This window comes from Pinus tabuliformis, chromosome J (genome assembly GCF_031772625.1).
Source record: "Pinus tabuliformis cultivar Carrire ecotype Pingquan chromosome J, CPIR1, whole genome shotgun sequence".
Classification (NCBI taxonomy): Eukaryota; Viridiplantae; Streptophyta; class Pinopsida; order Pinales; family Pinaceae; genus Pinus; species Pinus tabuliformis.
Genome location: NC_142295.1, coordinates 909,307,810 through 909,331,676, shown reverse-complemented (window position 1 = coordinate 909,331,676; position 23,867 = coordinate 909,307,810). Strand labels below are relative to the sequence as shown.

The window sequence follows — 23,867 nt, the reverse complement described above, 5'->3', positions numbered from 1 at the left end:
GATAGAGGTAGCTCATGAGGCTTTGGATTGACGGTGAATGGGTGCACTGTTAAGGCACTCCTTGTGATAGGTCACTCATTCAAATCCCCAGTGGATGCTTACCTACCAAAAAAAGAAAAGAAAATTAGTGCTTACCTACCAAAAAAAGAAAATTGTGATATATGAGAAGAATATTATGAGAAAATCTTTGAAATCAAAAAGACTCTAGCATTTTTTTTTTCAGTTTAATTAAAAATATTTATAATGATAAGCTATTATAATTATAATTTTTTATTTTTATATTATAATTTTTTAATTGGTTAATGAAAAAAATGAAAATTTGTTATTTTTAAAATTTAAAATGTTTGTGATTAAAGGAATTTTATCGTATTTTTTAGGTGTAATTTTTTTTTGTAATTTTTAAGTGTTTAGGTATATCTTTATAGCAAATCACGGGGTTTTACTAGCCAAGCAATACTATACTATGGGCATTTATATTGGGAGATATACATTGAGGAAAAAATGACATAATATATTGAGCATATAATAGGGTAAAGGTTTTTATAGATTGTGTATAAAAAAATGGAGCTCAAAGTTAATGAAAAATATAAAGGAGTATAAAAAATGTTAATGAAATAATAGATATCTACAATATATATAATAAAAGTGGGTTTTTTTAATTTGGAAAGTGTATTGGGTTCATAGTAGTAAAAGGTTAAATAAAATTATTTTTAGAGATATTTTCTAATATATAGTCAAATTAAAAGTAATATTTAATATGCCACAAACCCACATATACTATGTTATATGTCATGTAAAATCACATGCCGTGAGTAAAAAATTGAAAGATTTAAATCTAAAATGACTTGATATATGACACTTATGACACCTTATTTAATGGACTAAGATATCTCAACTAAAATATCTTTAAAAATTATATTCAATCATTTATGTTACTTGGAAAAAATAGGTTGGATTGTGCCTGAATAATTTTGTATTTGGAATATTTTCTTGTCTTTTTCTACCCACTCTAGAAGATGGTACGAGGATCTTTTCCCTTTTGTTTTTTTTGGGTTAGGGGGTCCCTTTTTTTGGCGGGGAGGCCTTCATGCACAGTTCCACGTTAATTTTAGTAAAGTCTTAATTATGTTTAGTTGTTGTACTTTTAGATTATATCGACGATGGGGACTAATCTACGATAGTGATGGTGCAGCTTTCCAGTTCACTCATTTGAAATTCATGATGCACATGCCCACTGCTCATGCAAGTATGTCATGCAAGCCTTGTGGGATTTTTTTTTTAATTATCGTTCACTGGCCTCGTTATTCGAATGAATGGCCTGTTACTGGTATTCACACGATCAGTCAAAGGCCCCAATTAGGATGCCTTTCGGTGTCACGCCATTGATGTTTTCTTGCGGTTTCTCCATATGAATAGACAGATCAGGGATAGCTGCCAAATTATCGTCAGAAAATAGCGATAATGTCAAAGGGATATGATATTCTCTCTGGAAGGAGTGTCTGCGCGGGGATTGTTTTCTTGGGCATTGCGTTTTTCTTGGGCGTAGATCCACTGCGTCGCAGCGTGATTTCTGGTTTTCCGGACTTCAAAGCGTATTCTATAGAGCAACCGGGCGCCTGGTCGGAGCTGCAGTTTGGATATGACAAGCAGAACAGATTGCAGGCGGCGGAGGTCAAGTTTGTGAACGAACTCGCTGGGCCTGAGTGTTTGGCCTTTGATCTTCAAGGGAGGGGTCCCTACACCGGGACCGGAGATGGCAGAATTATGCGCTGGAACGGCCCTCAGGTTGGGTGGTCCGAATTCGCCTACACGTCGCCCAACAGGTCTGAGAATCCTCAGACCACTGAACATCCTGGTCCTTTCTTTTTGACGTGGTTATCGTACTTTTGATGATAATTGTAACAACATTTTTCTTTTTCTTTTTCCTTGTGGGGTTGTTATCTGAAGTTTGAACGGCACCTTTTTCTTTTGCCTTTTATTTTTCCTTTTTATGCTAAGTTGTAATTATAGAGAAAAGGTAATTGGCAATTATGGATCGAAGATTAAGATTTATTTAGTTTCTTGATCCATAATGAATTAAGCAAAGTCTTTCAGGTAGAAATCATATAAGAGAATTTTTTGGCCAACCCATATCGAACCAACAAGTGTGGTTCATCCTCAGGACAACCACACTTGTTGGTTCGAAAAACGTTGGCCAAAAATTTCTCAAATGTGATTTCTACCGAAAGACTTTGCTTTATTTATTTATTTTTTAATTAAATTGATTAATTAAAAATGTTATCTAAATAAATTTCATATCAAATGAGTTATAATTTTTGATGTGTATGGTATTGTGGTCTTAATGGTTAAGAGCATGTGTTCCCTCCTAAAAGGTTACAGGTTCAAAACTGGAGGGGTAGAGCATGTAGCTAATTTAATATAACATAAAGTATATGTATATGTAAAATTAATTTTTTTTTATTTGGTTATTTTATATATATAGTAAAAATAATAATTGATTCTCATGAGTCTCAAAGTGAAATTTGGTCTTGGTCTATTCCCAAAACACTCTAGGACAAAAGAATGTGTCACTCTTGTGATACTAAAAGGATTGGTTGAACACTTTCTCTTAGATTATCTATTTCTTACTCACATTCACAACATTTGCCACATTACCAACGACTTGTTAAATCAACTTTCTTAATCTAGGAGGGCTTCTTTCCCTTTTTTTATCATAGAAATAGAATACTAAAGAGTTGCAATTAATCTTTTTTTTTTTAAGTTTGATAAACCACATTAGTCTTAATCAGCATCATTATAATTATAATCGAAATCTATTTTAAAATATTTATATTGAAATAATTTTATTTTTATTATTTGACTGTTTTATTTTTAAAATAATATTTATTTTTTATTTTTAAAAAATGATATAATTGAAGATTAAAATTTGTTCTTTTATCTTTAAACATATTTTTTTATAATTAATAGTTATGTTTATTAGTTTTTTCAAATAATATATATATACGAAATAATTTAAAGGTTTTTAAATCTTTTATCGAGACTATTTGTTTCTCAATTTATATCTTCGATTTTTTCGCTTTTTCATTGTAAATGAGATGATCGATGAAAACTTGTTTATTAGTTTTTCAACTCTTTTTTCGAGGAGAAGAGGTCCTCGTGTTTACGATAAAGCTGATGGCGTGAAATTAGATTGGGTAGTTTTCTTTTATAATCGATTTCAGTTTTTATAATATTTTTATAGCAATTGATCTTATTTTTATTGTTTGGTTATTTTATTTTATAATTGATATTTAATTTTATAATATTTTTGAAAATAAATTAATAGATATTATAAATACTTTTTCCTTAGTTAATAATAAATTAATATAAATAAAATAGGATGGTCATTAAAAGAATTTTTTAAATTGATATTAATTTTCCATAGTTTTTTTAATAATTTTAATTTTAATAATCACTAAATATAAGATTCATTAAAAATTATTTTATAAAAAAAAATTATTTTTATTAAATAAAATCTTTCAATAAAATCACATTAAAAAAATCAATAATTATAATTTATCATAAATCTTAACAAAAATAATACACTACTATTACAGAAAACCTACCATGAAAACCAGGCCCAGATCTGACTTAAACATGAGTTGCTACTTCTAGGAATTGCCTGTTAGTACTAAACAAAATAAGTTAGACTAAGAGCTATTGCCGGTGTCTCGTCATGACTAAAATTGAATTGGGCACAACTATTTCTCTCGTCTTAAGAGAGAGACTAAGAGCTACTCCCTGAGCATACGTATTTGACATTTCAGAAATTGGGGGCTTTCAACCGAAGCGATTTTCATTGTTGCTTAATTTTTTTTTTTTGGGCTTAGATTGTTGCTTAACATATGTTGTTGGTTGAGATTTCTATACAATACCGGTGGGATTTTTGTAAATCCATTTTAAATATTAAAATTTCAGAAATTCGAATTGGTGATGAGATTAGCTTTTATATTGCCGGTATCTTTTTATATTACTAACCTATGGGAAGCCTCTAGAGATTTGAATAATTCTAATCTTTCTGCGACTTCTTGGTCTGTAGCCCAAAAAGAGGCCCGGCCCCTCCGTTACCTTCCATAACAGTGCCGCCACTACCAAGAACTTCATTGTTTCCTCACGCCTGTGAATACCTTATCCAGGCCACAAACCCAATTATGCCCTACACAGGATGGAAGAGAAGGAATGGTGCACAGACAAACTGTGAGCACCAAAAATAATTTGTTTTTATCAGATCTCAACCAATTAAAAAACTTACATGATATAGAGCATAGCAGAGCAAGGAGGGTTTTGAGGGTGTTATGTTATTTTTTTTTTTTTTTTTTTTTCTTTCTTTCTTTCTTTGTGTTGAAAAAGGAACTAGTTTAAAATTAGCTTATGTTAGGTGATTTTGACAGTGTAGAGGTTTATGTTGTTATTCCATTCATATTATTGCGTAAACAAAATAAAAATTTGTAATTAAGAAATTTATAAATCTGATATTTTTTTTAAAATCTTATTTTGATTATTTAGATACATCTAAATCATAGATTAGAAATGCCAATCATCTGAAAATCCATATTAGCACAGCAAAAAAATATTTATAAAATCTCAAAATTCATATCAGCCAACCCAAAAATAAATATTTATAATTTTTTTTTTAAATCTGATACCCTGTTGCAAAAATCCAATTTAAAAGCTCAAAATCCTAATTCAGATTCCATGTCAGGGGAATAAGCATCCCATAAAATTTGAAAATAAAAATGTTTACCGAAGATGCCCTAAAAATTTTACATTTATTTCCCTGCAATTTGTTTTTTCTCACCAGATATGGCATAGAAAATTCACTCTCTTTTTTTTACATCTGGGAAAATCATGTTTTAGATTAAATACATTTCATCTTTTGGGTTATTTTATGACCTGCAGATCGCTGGAAATATGTAAACCTCAAAATCCTCCGAGGGCAAACGTGGAATACGAGCATATATGCGGTCGACCTCTGGGTTTGAGATTCAACAAACGGACTGGCTATCTATATATTGCAGACGCTTACTTCGGGCTCCTCACGGTTGGTCCCGAGGGTGGATTGGCTACTCCTCTCACCACTGAAGCAGGAGGAGTTCCTCTCAGATTCACCAACGATCTTGACATCGATGACGATGACAACGTTTATTTTACTGACAGCAGTCTCAAATATCAGAGAAGGTTAGTAAATTTTATTGGATAGTAATTTGATCGCAGATTTCAGAAATTTAACAAACATAAATGGAATTCAATGGTTAATTTATTCATCTCAAATAATTAACTTCAGGCATGTCCGAGATATTCTAAAATCCACAATCTAATGACACTAAATTCATGCATGATTATGTGATGTTTTGTTTTCCTGAAACAATTCCTTTCATTTAAGTGGGTGCAAGTCATTCTTCATCAGATTGCCCTTCGAATTATTTAAGAGTATCTTTAATTTGATTGTGAATTTTTGGAATATTCTGAATAAGAAAGATATGGGCAAGGTTATTTGACTCCATGTGTGTCAGATTTTGAAATATTTATGGAATCTGCTATCAACATAAATTCAGGGGCTATTGAAAAACTATAATGCATAATCGATTTAAGGTTTGGGTTGTGAGTGATTAAGCCTGGTTCTACCATATTGCAGGAATTTCCTTCAAGCTGTTTTCTCGGCGGAGTCATCCGGGCGTGTGTTAAAGTATAATGCTAAAACGAAAGAAACTCATGTTCTGGTGGAAGGTCTCCATTTTCCAAACGGGCTGACTCTCAGCAAGGATCGCAGCTTTTTTATTTATGCATCCTGCGCGGGAAGGTTGGTATTCATGGCTCTCTTGATTACAGAATGGGCAATTTGTTTACATCGGCATTCAACGCTCCTTAAATTTTTTGTTTTCGGAGAAAACAGGTTCATATATAAAGAGCAATTTATGATTGTTCTGTATTTGTATCTTTTTTCTACAGAAAAAACAGTGTATTCTTTGTTCCAAATTGAAATCAATACATAAAATCTTTGGCCAATTAGAGCAATGAAGATCATAATTGACCAAAGAGAACCTTCAGCCCACTCTCTGCCAAGAACATACAACAATTGGTTCCAATTCAAATCTGGAGAAACCCCAACTTTTCCTTTCTGTTCAACCCGTACACAAACCCTCAATCAAAATTTGGAAATCCGAATCTGACATTTCACCATCAAAGAAATGTCTTTGCATTTCTGGTTGAGTTTGCTTTACCAAAAAACTCTGAGCATACCCACAGGCACCCGACAGGCCTTCGTCAAGTCCAATTACTTCCTTTAAGAGGGCGTTGCCCTGTTCACTAAAATTTCGAAGTGTTCTGTAGTAACAGAGACAAATGACTACTGAAGCATTCTAATACAAAGTTGCCAAGAACATAGACGGATGCTATCCAACTAAGATGTACCTTTAAACAAGTCAACTACTACCTTGGAATCACCCGCCACCTGTAGTTGCCGAATGCCTTTATCTCTGGCTAAGAATAAAAGAACCCAAAGAGCTATCAATTCTTCCCTTGTATTGGTACTGGGACCTGCACCAAGTGAATAGGGGAAAGATACAATACTATACCAGCACCATAGAATCTTGTAGCCCTTTGACACACTCCGTCGAAATAACTCTAAGCAATAGAGCAACTAAAAGAGGGTGCTCACCGCATCCGTAGCTCTCTTTTTCACTTATTCAAAGCAAATCGGATCTTATGAGCGACCAAACTGGAACTTCCATCTAGGTCATCCAAAATAGCTAGATTTCTATGAATCCACATTCTCCAAAGAACATAACTAGGCATAACTAGGAAGACCTTTGAAGGATTTGGTCAATGGAGTCCTCACCCCATTGCCACAAACATGGCTCAAGAGTGACGGAGACTTAGGAACTTGGGAAATTGAAAATTTGTAGCACTTCTTGGCACAACTAAGGGACATGAAATAAAAAGATATTGAAAATTTGTAGCACTTCTTGGCACAACTAAGGGACATGAAATAAAAAGATGATGGATAGTATCTTCATTAACCATGTAGAGAGAGCTTTGCCACCCATGCTTTTTTTCCATTACCCCAAGTCAGAAAGACTGGATTATGAGAGAGGAGACCAGTGTATTACTTCCACTCATATGATAAGTTTCCTTACTAGCCTAAGCATCCAACATTCTTGATCACCACCTTGTACCCCACATTTGCAAGCCTTGTGAAACCTCGGTCCTTTAGATGTGACCTTAAATCCTAAGACATCACATATTTGCCAGTAGCTTCAACCCATGGGTCTTCACTTGATCTAATTTGACTTCCCCTCACAACTTTCCATGGCACCCAATGACCTAGAACTAGGAACACTCTAACCAAACCCTTCGACATCTTCGATATCCCTTTGCAAGACTTGGGCTTCGATCAAACCCATTGTTCCACTATACATTTTGAAATAGTTTAGCTTCATATGTTTTTCTTGCAAACCTTCATTAAATAGCGTCCATTATAAACTTTTTTTCTGCTAATGCCTAACTAAATAAGTAGATGTTCTTGAGACCTCAACCTCAATCTTTCTTTGTTTTAGCCAAGATATTTTGTCATCAATGACATTCTCTCATTTTGATTTTTTCTAGGCCAAAACTAAAACATCTCCCCTTAATTGTGTCTGAAATTATCTTAAGCACATAAGCTCAACCTCAACCTTAGTCCTCCTTTGGTTTAGCCAAGATATTCTATGTCACTAATGGCATTATCTCATTTTAAGTTTTTCTAGACCAAAACTAAAACATCTCCTCTTGATTGTGTTTAAATTCTCTTAGGCACATAAGTCATAGAGAGCCGATAGACCAGGATACTCTCAAACACTGATTTGAGAAAAACTAATCTACTTTTGATAGATAACCATCAATGGCACCAACAACTATCCTTGGCTTCAATTTTTTCATACAACCACATCCAATCAACTATTTTGCTATGTTCCACCAAGACTCCAATATAGTTGTATAATGTCTATTAAAGCGTTACAATTAATCTCAGTAGCCTAAGCTACAAATTAAAAATGTATTGCGGGTTATGAGAGAATTAATTAATTAAAAGTGGCTAAGAAAAGAGAATATTAAAATATAACTTTATTTAATAAAGTGGCTAAGAAAAGAGACTATTAAAAAGTGACTTTATTTGATAAAGGAAAAGTGACCCATGATATTGAGACAACCCATGGCATTGTCCATGGTATTCCAATAAGCTATCATAACAAAATAGAAGCATGAGCTCATGAAAGGCATGTGTGGATAATTTGGTGAATTCTTTTTGTGGCTCTCTCAACATTTGTTTGGGGATTTGTAGCCCTAAGTGTGGATCATCTACGGGGTGAGACTATCCTCCCTATGGATCTAACTGTGATCTAGTTTCAGTGAAGAAACATCCACCCAAGCTAGTCTGGCAGGGGAACCATTTCAAATTATCCTTTCGCACTTAGCGGAGGAGGGAGGAACCAATTGCAACAGTCTTCAGAACTTTGAGATTTTGCAGCAACATGCATCACCATCAACCAAGTTTCCAGTAAATCGATTTTGTCATTTAGAATAGTTGTCAGCATGTACTTTCTTCTTATAATAAATAAAATAGTTTGTTGAGTTATTGCAGTTTATCTTTGCATCTGGTTGATTTGTTTTTCTGTAGCATTTTTATGTGGAATTTATCTATGGAAAATTGTCTGGAGAAATAAAAATAGAAAAATTATCGAAATTCCTAAAATAATTAAAATGGAATATTACAAAGGGGATGCAGATGTTGGGAGATACACAAGGGGGATGTGTGGGAGTACCCTCAAAGTTTAGAGAAATTTAAGGGGGACGTGTAGAAGTACCCTCAAATTTTAGAGAAATTTAGGGGGGACGAGGGACATTGATATATATATATATATATATATATATATATATATATAGATATATATATAAGAGGGATGTGTGGAAGTTACCCCAAACTTTAGGGAAATTTAGGGGGACAGGGAACATCAATATATATATATATTCAATAATGAAAACATAAATACATTGATCCATCTGTAATTGAATTAAATAATAAAATGCATCGATCTATACTCATCATTCATATTGATACATACATCATTCATCCATACACCATGAGATTCAATAAGGAAATACATCGATCCATATTCATCATACTAAAATCTATATTGATTTAAAAATTAAATTCATCATTCATCAATCTAGAATCTAATTTGTACCAAGCAAAATAAACTATAGTAGATATTGAATTCTGAAGACTGGAATAGTAAATTGATATAACTCAAACTCAAAAATAATAAAGTGACGAGTCAAAGAATCAAGCTAAGGCATTGATATTTAGAGTCAAGACTCAAAAGTTAAAACTGAAAATTAAAAATGGAGAATGAGCATTTAAGAAGTGTCACGAGGGAGGAGAGGCAACAATTAATCAGTAAGACAGATAGCATCACACGGTAAGCTAAGGTAAGCTTGGTAAGTCGAATGAAGTTGAATGAGTGACTTAGGGATTGCAATTAGTTTAGGTTTTGATATTTGTTATGTATTTTTCTTGTTAGTTTTAATTTTATTTTTTATAATTTCAAGGGTACAGACAAAATTGAGGGAGATATGTCCCCCCTCAAAAGAGGTTCTTCTGGGCTTGGTGATCTTGATTAAAGGCTAGTTGTGGACCCTCATACATGATAGAATCCAACAGAAACATTGCAATCCAACCAATCCTCAAAACCGTTAAGTCTAGAGGATTTTGAATGGGATCTAAATTTCTACTTTCTCCATATGAAATCCAGTGAGGTCAAAACCACTCTCAAACATCCTGAGTCAATTAATGGTAATGTTAAAAATTTAATTAAAGATAAAGGAGAATGTCACTTTTACTTTAAGCATTTGACATTACCATTAATCACATGGCATTAGTAGGGCCCTAGGGTTGAATATTAAGCTACCCAACTTAAAATTATTGTTTTCAAGCAAAATTAAGGGGGAACGCCTAGCTCTTTATGAGGGGGGCACCCACAAGCACCCATTTTGGAGAAACATGTCCCCCACACTGGGGAAAAATTTCCCTTGTGTTTCCACGTGTCTCCCCAAAAGGGGGAATTGGGGAAACGTTTCCCTTGGCTCTCCCAAAGAGGGGGACTTGGGGAATGTTTCCCTAGGCATTCCCCTTCCCTATGTAATATCCCTTTCGAGATATTTTGCAGATTTTGCAGAAAACTAATTCAATCAAAATTTCTCCATAAAATTACCATTCAATTTACAGAAGATTGGCACGTAAAATAGAACAAGAGAATGCATGCAATTCAATCATACAATGATCAGAAATAATCTCATCTTTTATTATAATATATAACTAGGGTTTTACATGCTAAAATAACAAAATAGTTGATATAGTCGAGATAGAACTAGCCTCAAGGATCTGCTCCAATGTTGCATGGGCCCTCCACCAAAACTGAACTGAACTACCATTGTTAAGCTCTCTTGTGAATTCTGGATGAATTCACCGAGGGGGTATGGGTACTCGCCCAATATCACTAAATCAATCGAGGGTTTCCGTCCTGGGGCTACCAAGGAAGCAGAGAACCAAGTTCCCAACCTCTCATACAAGAAGAAATATCAAATCCAAGATGTCCTCTAATGGTCTCCTCCTCTTCTTTTTATAGATCTGATGGAACCCTTTAGAAGCTCTTATTTTATTATTATTATTATAATTGAACACATTTCCCTTAATTAAAATATTCTTTTTAATGTGGGAAAATGGTAAATTGGCCACCATGCCTCCTCGGGCCATAGAAAATCACTTCTAACTATCTAATCTTGTAGATCTTCTCGTTCTAGTTCCAACGAGCTATTACACTAAGGTGTTTTGCCAAGTATTCCTCTCGAAATGCCACCTTAAGTGTTGGGTCCCTATAATACTAGTGATTACCCCATTACTATTGTAGTTATACCCCTTATTTATATTGTTGTGCCCCTATTACCCCCATATTGTTATTTCTGTGCCCCATAGAATCCCTCTATTGTTATTTTTGTGGCTTTATATTATTATTGTTAGGTCGGCTGGATTATATTGTGACTCCTTAGACTCCTATATATAGAAAGGAGGTTTTGTCATTTGTATCATCCAAGAATTGTTCATTTATGTAATGTAAAGGAGGTTGTCCCCTCGAAGAGGCTGAATTCTAAGGCGTTGATCTATCTTTTCTATCTTTTCTTGAGCTGGTTTCATAACATTTGGTATCAGAGCTTTGGATTCTAGGGTTTCGCTGCTCCAAACAGGTCATCGTGGCATTTTCGCTATAACTTTTTTTCTGTGACGTTTCAGAAGTCGAAAAAAAAACCCATTTGAGAAGAATCACGCTGAACCTTGGGTCCGAATTTCAGAGCTTTTCGCGTGATATTTGCGGAGATATGATCTGAGGAAGTTGGTCTTTTTGCAGACTCCTGAATTACATTCAAAACAGGTGACCTGGGGAAAATCGTCATAACTTTCTCTCTGGGGATCGGATTGAAATTTCGTAAGAAGGTACAGAAAGAGGACGGACTGTAGTTTCTTGTGGATGTTTTTTAGATCCAAAGGTCGAAACAGTGACTCGTGGCACGTCATACAAGTTCGCTCTACTGAACTAGTCTATAATCAAGTCACTGTGGGAGATTTCGCATAACTCTTCCTTGGAGAATCCAATTTGGGTCAGACTTGTGGCATTGGAAAGAGGACACAGAGAGCTACTACAGGTCACAATTTCAGAACTAGATGATTGGAAAGTACAGAGATACATCAGAGGCAATATCGAGCTCCTACAAAGTGAAAAAAGGTGTGTAGATTTTTTTTAAATTTTTGCTTAAGCTTGGTTTGAAAATTTATTTTGAAGGAATTCAAAGGGCATAGTAAAGCATTATTATCGGTAACTGATGCCCCGAGGAAAGAAAATGCAAACACCTAGTAAGGAACCTGAAAGCTCTAGCATGACTCATGAAGAAGAGGAAGAAATGCTACATGATATATCAAAATTACAAGAACAAGTGCAACAAATGTCACGCTCACAAAAGTTAACAGATGCTAAGATAAATGGCGTGGAAGCTAAGATGAATGGCATGGAAGCTAAGATGGACAATTTGAAGATAGATTTGAACACAAATTTGAAGACAGGCATGGCAGATTTGAAGACAGATTTGACTAATTTTCTACAAGAAATACTTACTAATGGTGAAAAGGTAGTAAAGGAAACTCATGATGAGAACAAAAGAAATGTTAATCATGATTCCATAGACTCTAATGTTGGATCGAAGAATCACCATATTCCAAAAATCGATATGAGGAAGTTTGATGGCAAGGATCCCGCCACATGGATATTACAGATGGAGCAATTCTTCGATCTCAATAATGTGCAAAACACACAAAAGGTACGTATGGCAACTTTATATTTGGAACCAAATCAGTTTGTATGGTATCAATGGCTTTGTTCTCGTAAACAATTTATCACTTGGGCAATTTTTACGGAAGAATTGATAGCACATTATGAGGATACAAAAAGCAACACTTTTTTTAGCCAATTGATAAGTCTCAAACAAAAGGGTTCAATAATGGAGCACATTGAGGAGTTCCAAAAATTGAACATAAGGGTAAAAGATATTCCAGAGGAGCATAGGATTGATGTGTTCATAGGGTCTTTAAAGGATAATATCCAACATGATGTGCGCCTTTGGGAACCTGATTCATTAGAGAAGGCATTCAGGTTAGCAAGAAAAATGGAAAGCAAAATTATGGCAACTAGGAAGCATACCATTCACAACTATAAAGACGGAAGTGTTGTTGCCCATAGTCTTCCACAACCTACAAGGTTGACACCACAACAATTGGAAGAAAAAAGAGCAAAAGGGCTTTGTTACAATTGTGATAGCAAATACACAAAAGGTCATAAGTGTGCTGAGAAGAAATTATTCTACATAGATTGTGAAGAGGAAGAAGAAAAGGAGCAAGAAAGGTCAAAAGAAGAGGATATATTCCAGGAACAAAGCCTAGATGAAGAACAAATAAATCCGACCATATCTTGTAATGCATTGGCGGGAATTACCACTCCTCAAACCATCAAGATAGAAGGACAAATCAAGAAGAAAAAGGTAATAGTGTTGATTGATTCAGGAAGCACCCACAATTTTATTCATTGTAGGGTAGCAAAAGAATTGAATTGCTTCCTATATCCAGCACCAGAGTGTCAAGTGATGATTGCAAATGGAGGAACAATAAATTGTTCTGGAAAGTGCCATAATATCAAGCTATCCATGGGAGAATATGTATTGACTAGCCCAATGCTTTCCATTCCAATGGGAGGTGCTGATGTTGTACTAGGAGTCCAATGGCTACAATCCTTGGGTACAATAGCTTTTAATTTTCAAGAACTTTTCATGAAATTTTCTGTGGAAGGAAAGGAAGTTGAATTAAGGGGTATTGCAGGGAAACCAGGAAAGATAATCAGCTCTAATGGCATGACAAAGCTTCTAAAAAAGGAGCAAAGAGGTGTAATTGCACAATTATGTTCGCTAGATGTTTCCACATTGGAATCATCTATTTCTCCAGATCTCCAAAAAGTCCTGGACAATCATTCCAAGGTATTTGAGACTCCCAAAGGTCTCCCACCTATGCGTGATCATGATCATGCTATTCATCTGATTCCAGGAAGTGTTCCTCCAAACATCAGGCCGTACAGATATCCCTATGTCCAAAAAAGTGAAATTGAACGTATGGTTGCAGAAATGCTAGAGGCTGGTATAATTCAACCGAGTCAAAGTTCTTTCTCAGCTCCAGTAGTATTGGTGCACAAGAAGGATGGATCATGGCGCATGTGTCCAGATTATAGGGAGCTCAACAAGCTCACTATTAAAGATAAGTTCCCCATTCCTGTCATTGATGAATTACTGGATGAATTGCATGGATCAATTTACTTCACCAAGTTGGATCTTCGTTCGGGATATCATCAAATCAGAATGAAGATTGAAGACATTCCGAAAACGGCATTTAGAACTCATGAGGGTCATTATGAATTTTTGGTCATGCCTTTTGGCCTTACCAATGCACCTTCAACATTTCAAGGTTTGATGAATTCAATTTTCAAACCATTCCTTAGAAAATTTGTGTTAGTATTTTTTGATGATATACTAATCTACAGCAAGTCTTGGAAGGATCATGTTGAACATGTTGACAAGGTGCTACAACTATTGGAGGAGAAACAATTATATGCAAAAAGATCCAAATGTTTCTTTGGAGTCCAGGAGGTGGAATATTTGGGTCATATTGTATCTCATGAAGGAGTTAAGGTAGACCCTAGCAAAATTAAAGCCATTAAGGAATGGAAAATCCCCACATCCATAAAGCATCTGCGAGGATTTCTTGGGTTGACAGGGTATTATCGCAAGTTTGTTAAGAATTATGGGAGAATAGCAGCACCTCTAACAACATTATTGAAGAAAGATTCATTTTCATGGACTCCGGAAGCAACAAAGGCCTTTGAACATCTTAAAGAGGCAATGTGCCAAGCACCGGTCTTAGCTACACCGGACTTCACAAAAACCTTTATTGTGGAATGTGATGCTTCAGGAAATGGAATTGGTGCTGTTCTAATGCAAGATGAAAGACCCATTGCTTTTGAAAGTCGTCCAATCAAGGGAAAGTTTTTAAGCAAAGCTATTTATGAGAAGGAAATGTTGGCAATACTCCATGCACTTAAGAAATGGCGACCCTACCTAATGGGAAGACACTTCAAGGTAAAAACGGATCATGATAGCCTTAAATACTTTTTAGAACAAAGATTATCCTCTGAAGAGCAACAAAAGTGGGTCACAAAGATGTTGGGTTATGACTTTGAAATCATCTACAAAAAAGGGAAGCAAAATGTGGTGGCAGATGCACTCTCAAGAAAGGATGAGGATGTGGAAGCATTGTTGTGTGCCATTTCTATTATCCAACCAGATTGGATAAACGAAGCAAGGGAGGAATGGAAGAATGACGAAGAAGTGTGGGCACTTATTCGAAAGCTACAACAAGATTCCAGTACTTCTGATACATTTAGCTGGCAAAATGATTCGTTATGGTACAAAGATCGCTTATACCTCTGTAAGAATTCCCAGCTAAAACAAAAGATTCTTATGGAATTGCACACTTCTCCCTTAGGAGGGCACTCAGGATTTTTAAAAACTTACCACAGGGTTAAGAAGGAATTTTTTTGGGATGGCCTTAAATCAGATATTCAAAAGTTTGTGGCGGAATGTTTGGTTTGCCAACAAAATAAAGTTGAAACAATTAAGACACCGGGTCTATTACAACCTTTATCCATTCCAAGCCAACGTTGGGAGGAGGTTTCAATGGATTTTATCACAGGTTTACCCAAGTCTGAGGGAAAGAGTGTCATCATGGTGGTAGTTGACAGACTTACCAAGTATGCACACTTTTGTGCATTATCACATCCATTTAAAGCCAGTACAGTTTCTACTGCATTTATGGAAACAGTTCAAAAGCTACATGGAAACCCAAAGATTATTGTAAGTGACAGAGATCCCATTTTCACTGGAAATTTTTGGACAGAATTATTTTCTTGTCTTGGTACTCAGTTAGCTCATAGCTCATCTTATCATCCTCAATCTGATGGGCAAACTGAGATAGTAAACAAATGTTTGGAAGGATATCTTCGTTGCTTTGTATCTGATAAACAGACACAATGGGTCAAATGGTTGCCTCTGGCTGAATGGTGGTATAACACTTCCTTCCATACAGCAACAAAAATGACCCCATTTATGGCACTTTATGGGTATCAACCACCATCCATCACATCATATTTAAGAGAAAATTCTAAGGTTCAGGCAGTGGAACATCACATCGAACATCAACAACAAGTCCTCCAACTCTTAAAGGATAACCTCGTGTTGGCACAAAATAGAATGAAACAACAGGCAGATCAACATCGCAGTGAAAGAAGTTTTGATGTAGGTGATTGGGTATTCCTACGGCTACAACCATATAAGCAAATGTCCCTAAAGCAAGCTAAGAAGGATAATAAATTATCACCAAAGTATTATGGTCCGTACAAGGTGTTGCAAAAGATTGGTACTATGGCATACAAATTGGAGCTTCCTGCAGCTTCTCGATTGCACCCAGTTTTCCATGTTTCATGTTTAAAGAAGGTTATAGGCGACAAGCTCCCAGTTCAAACAATATTGCCAGAACTTGACGAGGAAGGAAAAATTATATTGGAACCGGAAGCAGTCACAGAAACAAGAACTCGACAGCTACGAAATCGATCAATTTCAGAGTATCTTATCAAGTGGAAGAACTTATCCGCTGAAGATTCCACATGGGAGGATGAGAATTTTATGCAGAAGTATCCAGAACTACTCAAGCGTTGAGGACAACACTTTTTTGAAGGAGAGGGGCATGTTGGGTCCCTATAATACTAGTGATTACCCCATTACTATTGTAGTTATACCCCTTATTTATATTGTTGTGCCCCTATTACCCCCATATTGTTATTTCTGTGCCCCATAGAATCCCTCTATTGTTATTTTTGTGGCTTTATATTATTATTGTTAGGTCGGCTGGATTATATTGTGACTCCTTAGACTCCTATATATAGAAAGGAGGTTTTGTCATTTGTATCATCCAAGAATTGTTCATTTATGTAATGTAAAGGAGGTTGCCCCCTCGAAGAGGCTGAATTCTAAGGCGTTGATCTTTCTTTTCTATCTTTTCTTGAGCTGGTTTCATAACATTAAGTGTAACTAATTGAGTTAGGCCCATTTAATAACTCTGTTTTTTTTAAAGTTGTCGGAATGCAACGAAACAAAAGGAAAATTGTGCAAATGTTGGAAGATACCAAGCGAATGCCATCAAACCTCATAAAACTCCTCAAAACCCCTCCAAAGGCCCCTGGGCCCGTTGATGATGCCAACCTGTACTTGTGACCTGTCTGCCCCCAACTCTGAAATTCCATCCTAGCCATGCCATAAGGAGCACTAGAAAAAGGAACATCACAAATCCTCCGCCCCAAGATTGTTTTCCCTCAAGCACTCTATATATGTCGACAAATCTGGCAGTCCCATGCAACTGAGAATCAATACCTGGATCCCATACAAACCACTAAGTGATTCCATACCTCTATGCCACCCAACCAAGAATAAATCCCTCAATGTCTGGATCCCAGACTAAACTCTGACTTGACCTACCATCAACAGATCATCCCGGATCCCAATGCCACCATGGCCACTCATCAACACCCCTATCCCATGGATTATGGTTGTTGCTCCTCAACTGAATACCAACTTGTCACCTCTCGCCAATCCAACCCTTGGCATAGAACAAGGTCAATCTCACAATGTTGATTGTTATGCTTTTGACGTGCGAGAAGATACCAGAATACCAAATATGTGAAGAAATATACCCAGAACACAGAACAATAAGAAATAACAGCATGTATTTTATTATTCAGAAAGGAAAGCAATGTTCACTTGCCTCTTCAAGGGGGAAACCTCCAATAGAGCTGGGCTCAATTACAAAATAAGACACGACGCTCCTCAAGGGGAGTCTTTATCCTTTATATAGGATTCATACATGCAATACCATGGGTCAGTACCATGGTTCTTATTAATACCATCTATCTAATACCATGGCCCATTTGCAACTAACTGTGGTCCCTTCTTTAAATGTGGGTCAACCACTTACAATTATTAATATTGGCTTTATTGACTCTTTAACTAACTATAACTATGACTCGACCCTATTACATAAATAAGGGGGTTAGGGTTGGACCCTAACATGCCCTCCCCCATAAAAGTAGCCTTGTCCTCAAGGCTGACGCTGCGGAAACCGCTGAAGAACAGTGGTTGGTTCCCAGGTCGCATCTTCTGGAGAGGTGCCTTTCCACTTGACGAGGACTTCCTTGATCGTGCGGCCGCACAGGTGCCGTTCTCGCGTGTCAAGAACCTGTTCAGGTTGGAGCCAGATTGAACCTTCTTCACCTAATTCCGGTACACTAGTTTGAATTCTGCAATGGTTCCCAACCACTTTCTTGAGGCATGAAACATGGAAGACGAGATGGATTTTTGCAGTGGGTGGCAAGGCTAGCTTGTAGGCTACTTCTCCGATGTGCTGAAGTATTTGATATGGTCCGTAGAATTTTGGAGATAATTTCTGACAACCCTTGTCTTTGAGTGATGTTTTCTTATATGGTTGCAGCCTCAAGAATACCTGATCCCCTTCTTGAAATTTTTGCTCTAAACGATGTTGGTCTGCCTGTTGCTTCATGCGATTTTGAGCTTGATGGAGATTCTCTTTGAGGTGGGCCAGCATGGTTGCATGGTTCTATAGGAGTTGATCCACTGCTTGTACCTTCGAGCATCCCTGTATATAAGAAGTAGGTGAAGGAGGGATTTGACCATAAACTGCTTCATATGGAGTCATTTTGGTGGTGGCACGATAGTTAGTATTATACCACCATTCCGCTAGAGGTAACCACTGTACCCATAGATGTTGCTTTTTTGAAGTGAAACCCCTGAGGTAGGTCTCCAGACATTTGTTGACTGCTTCAGTTTGACCATCAGTTTGGGGATGATAGGAAGTACTGAGTTGCAGTTGGGTACCTTGTAGCCTAAAGAGTTCCTGCCAAAAGTTACTGGTGAATATCGGGTTACGATCAGACACAATGGAAGTGGGCATGCCATGCAATTTGAAGATCTGGTTCATGAAAGATTGAGCCACCAAAGCTGGTGTTAAAGGGTGGGGTAGGGCGCAAAAATGAGCATACTTAGAAATTTTGTCCACAACCACCATGATGACTGACTTGTTTCCTGACTTCGGAAGACCCGTAATGAAATCCATAGAAACCTTCGTCCAGATTGAGGCAGGGACGGGCAATGGCTGTAATGTGCCTGTGGATTTGACTGTTTCTCCTCTGTGGCACGGACACACATCACACTCGGCTACAAAAGTAAGAATGTCCTTTTTCATGCCTGTCCAAAAGAATGAACGTCAAGTGCGAGCATAAGTCTTCTGAAAGCCTGAATGGCCTGCAGTGGGAGATGAGTGAAACTTTGCCAAAATGCGACTTTTGAGGGTGGATGTTGGTGATATCACTACTTTGTCCTTGTAGCGAAGAATCTCATCCTGCCAAGAGTAGCCTGCTGTGGAATTTGGATCCGCTTGCAAGTTATTAATGAGCTGGGAGAGGAAAGGATGTGAAACCATTCCTTGCGAGCCTCTTCAATCCACTCTGGAATGGGAAGAGAGATTGCTAGCAAGGTGCTTTCCTCCTCAAATTGGCGTGATAAAGCATCCGCTATGAAATTTTCTCGCCCTTTCTTGTAAATTATCTCATAATCATATCCCAACATTTTGGCTAACCATTTATTTTGTTGTGGCAAGGATATGCGTTTCTCCAAAAAATATTTAAGGCTTTGATGGTCTGTGCGGATTTGGAAATGCCAGCCCAATAAGTATGGTCACCAGGTATCCATTGCATGTAAGATGGCCATCATCTCCTTCTCATAGGTAGATTGTCCCAGATTTGTCCCACTTAGTTGTTGGCTAGTGAAGGCCAAGGGTCAACCTTCCTGCATTAAGACAGCCCCAATACCCGTACCTGAAGCATCACATTCAATCACAAAAGATTTGGTGAAGTCGGGTAGTGCCAATACGGGAGTGGAACACATGGCATGTTTGAGAGCTATAAATGCCTGTTGCACTTCATCATTCCAGAGGAATGAATTTTTCTTGAGAAGGTGAGTGAGGGGTCTAGCAATGCGACCATAATTGCAGACAAATTTGCGATAGTAGCCGGTGAGACCCAAAAATCCTCTCAAGCTCTTCAAGGTCTTTGGTTGAGGCCAATCCTGCATTGCCTGGATCTTTTTGGGATCCACCCTGACACCTTCATGCCCCACAATGTGGCCCAAATACTCAAATTCTTCCATGCCAAAAGAGCACTTAGACAATTTGACAAATAATTTATGCTTCCGGAGTAGTTGCAAGAGAAGATCTACATGCTAAATATGTTTTTCCCAGGTGAGGCTGTAGATGAGGATGTCATCAAAGAAAACAATGACAAATTTTCTGAGATATGGTTTGAGCAGGTGATTCATGAGGCTCTGAAAAGTGGATGGGGCATTACAGAGACCAAATGGCATGAACAGGAATTCATAATGGCCTTCATGAGTTTGGAAAGCAGTCTTTTGAATGTCTACTTATTTCATGCGAATTTGGTGATAGCCTGAGTGAAGGTCGAGCTTAGTAAAGAATTGAGCCCCATTTAGTTCATCCCAACAAATCATCAACAAACGGGGTGGGAAATTTATCTTTGACCGTCAGCTTGTTGAGGGCCCTGAAGTTTGGACACATACGCCATTCCCCATCTTTCTTGAGCACCATGACCACAGCAATGAATACGGACTATTGCTAGGACGAATGACACCGGCTTCTAGGAGTTCCTTGATGATTTTTTCAATTTCATTCTTTTGGGCGAAAGGATATCTATATGGGTGCACATTTGGTGGTTGTGCCCCTGGGACCAAAGTAATGCTATGATCATGTTCCCCTCTCGAGGGTGGAAGCTCATGAGGCTTGTCAAAGACCTGCAGATGGTTGTTTAAGACCTGTTGCATCTCAGGATGAATATGAAGAGAAGTGGGTGAAGGCCTGGATGGCATTAAATTGGGCTATAACTCCATGGTGGCCCTTTTTTCACAATTTTTCCATCCTATGCGAACTGATGATAGAAGAAGCACCTGCCTGGAGTCTGCGGAGGGTATGTGTGTGGTTATTCTTCTTGAAGCTCATATATAACTCTTGGAAATCCATTGTGATTGGGCCGAGTGTGCGGAGCCATTCAGCACCCAAGACAATGTCACACCCACCCATGTTGATGGCAAACATGTGGGTCTTTAGGTGATAATCCCCCATTTGAAGTTTGACATTTTCACAACGGCCTTCACATTTCATTGTCCCCCCATTAGCAATCTGGACCTGGAAATTAGAGACTGCTCTGACAAAACAATGCACTGCTTTAGCGACTCTTTGATGGATAAAGTTATGCGTATTGCCACTATCAATCAAGACTACTACAGGGCGATGCTTAATAAAACCTCTGATTTTGAGAGTTTGGGGAGAAGAAATTCCTGCCAAAGCATGAAGCGAGATAACTGGTTCTTCAGGTGTAGCTGGGAGCTCATTGTCTGGCTGGTTGTCCTCATCTTCCTCCTCTGGTCCCTCAAATGGTGGGGCTTCCTCAGATGAACTGTGATCAGTAGCATCAATTTGAAAGAATTTGGGTTCCTTGCATTTATGCCCCGGGGAGTATTTCTCATCACAGTAGTAACACAATCCTTGCTTTCTTCTTTCCGCCATTTCTGCTGGTGACACCTTTTGAACCTTAAGTGTTTGGGTAGTGCTCAGAGCCTAGGTGGGGCATCCCTTGGCTATGAAATTTGGACGAGTCAACTGGGCCGCTAATGCGTGTTCTACTTCACGAGCTATCTTGCAAGCTACTAGCCATGAGACTGGGTGTTGTAGTCAGACATGGGCTTGTATGGCGTCTTTGAGACCACTGATAAAACATTCCAAGTAGAATTCATCTACTAGACCTCCTGTGCGGAAGGCTAATGCTTCAAAGGCTTTAATATATTCTTGCATTGTGCCTGTCTGTCGGAGCTTAGTAAGACGACCCAAAAAGTTAAATTCATGGTCAAAGTGATCAGAAAGGGCTTTTGAGAATATCTGTCAAGTCAGTGGCATTACATAGCAGCGTTGATTCCACTGCCACCATTGCCATCTTTCTTGGTCCAAGTACAGGCTTCCCACACTTAGCTTAGTCGCATCATCTCTGATGTGATTCAATGTGAAATATTGCTCCATTTGTGCTAGCCATATGTCCGGATGAGAGCCATCAAATTTATACATGTCCAGCTTGGGTGGTTGAAGCTGGGACTATTGGTGGTTTCCATAGAAGTGAAGAGAATGGCTAGACTCGCCCTCAAGGTTTTCATTAAAATCATATGCCTCTGATTGTGCCCCCGACTTGCCCTTTGTGAGTGTGTCAGTTAACGTCTGGATCTACTTCGTTAATGCCTCCAACCTTTGGTCAAGGGTGTTGATCTTCTCATTGGCCATAGCTTGAGCTCTGGTTTGTACCATGCACCAATCCGGTGCACTTATCATTACTGTGAAAAAAAAAAATTTGGGACCACCCAAAATTTTGACATTGACAAGTGAATGGTACCACCTTGCTCAGCTCGTCAACCTGATTTTTATGGGCTAAGTCTCCTATAAGTGTCCCAGGAGGGTCTCAGACTTTTTTTTTTTTTTTACTCCTCACTTAGGAATACTGCAGCAGCCAATTCCCAGAAAAGTTAATTCTGCCCAATGTCCTGCGAGAATCATGCCCAGGTATAGGAGCCACACAAATAGTCAGATTTGTCGGCAAAACCCTCAACTGCAGAGTATGAGTAGGAATGTGGCAGTGATCGAACCCCTGTTGCTAGATCTGAATGGCAGATCTAATTGTTGTGACTGCTATAGAACCCAAACTGCTAGATCTGAATGGCGGATCTAATAGATCTGATTGGTGGATCTGATAGATCTGAATGGCGGATCTGAGAGATCTGAATGGCAGAACTGATTGTTGCGGCTACGACAAAACCCAACCTGCTAGATCTGATCTAGCAAAGATGATGCATGATCTAGAGAGAGACAAGGGAACTATGGTCTCAAGGAGTGTCAGGTGCTACAAATCGCAATATACATAAGGGTCTGACAGTAGTACTCGGCCCAATCTTTCAGGGCACTAACCAAGGAGGATCAACCGTACCCTTAGTCGTACAACCCAACTACCCTATCGTATGCGCGAGTAATCTCCCCGAGTGTTGTTCTCAGTGCACTGTAGCAACAAGACGACTGACGGTTTATCTATGGCGAGGTTTCAAGAGAGCCTAGGGGGCTTCCGATATACCCAAAGGGTACTTGGAAGACAGTCCGTGCGCGGTTCTATCTAATGCGCTACTACTTGAAGGGGTACCCACAGGGGTTACAAGGGAGTCCAACAAGCGTGACCACCTCTTGTATTTCCTGTTTGCATGCCTCCCCAAATCCGCAGGTTTATGCGCTCAACTTCAGATCCCATGGTTTAAAGACACCAAAACACGTCTCTAGCCAAAAAAAAAAAATCTGTTAAAAATGGAGATCCCACCGGCCCTAGAAAGTGCTCTGATACCACTTGTTATGCTCTTGACCTGCGAGAAGATACCAGAATACCAAATATGCAAAGAAATATACCCAGAACACAGAACAATAATAAATAACAGTGTGTATTTTATTATTCAGAAAGGAAAGCAATGTTCACTTGCCTCTTCGAGGGGGCAACCTCCAATAGAGCTAGGCTCAATTACAAAATAAGACACAACACTCCTCAAGGGGAGTCTCTATCCTTTATATAGGATTCATGCATGCAATACCATGGGTCAGTACCATGGTTCTTATTAATACCATCTATCTAATACCATGGCCCATTTGCAACTAACTGTGGTCCCTTCTTTAAATGCGGGTCAACCACTTACAATTATTAATATGGGCTTTATTGACTCTTTAACTAACTATAACTATGACTCGGCCCTATTACATAAATAAGGGGGTTAGGGTTGGACCCTAACATTGATGATGTCCTGAAATACTAATGAGAGGCCAGCCTACATCTTGCTGCCAATTGGAGCATATAGTACCCCTCACATCTAAGGGCTCCAGCAGTACAATGCTCCTGACTAAAAATAATACTCCATCAATAGGATACCAACTCATCATC

General features: G+C 37.9%; 1 protein-coding gene across 1 annotated transcript in view; it reads left to right on the top strand.

Annotated features, from left to right (window-relative positions):
- The first annotated feature begins 1,239 nt into the window (after nucleotides 1-1,239).
- The window catches only part of LOC149229688 (protein STRICTOSIDINE SYNTHASE-LIKE 3-like), a 68,150-nt gene continuing 45,522 nt past the window's right edge, over nucleotides 1,240-23,867 (top strand). Inside the window, exons 1-3 of the mRNA XM_089375887.1 lie at nucleotides 1,240-1,823; nucleotides 4,939-5,217; nucleotides 5,675-5,839. Of these exons, the coding sequence (XP_089232013.1) occupies nucleotides 1,462-1,823; nucleotides 4,939-5,217; nucleotides 5,675-5,839 (806 nt within the window). The 5' untranslated portion in view covers nucleotides 1,240-1,461. The remainder of the gene's footprint in view (nucleotides 1,824-4,938; nucleotides 5,218-5,674; nucleotides 5,840-23,867) is intronic.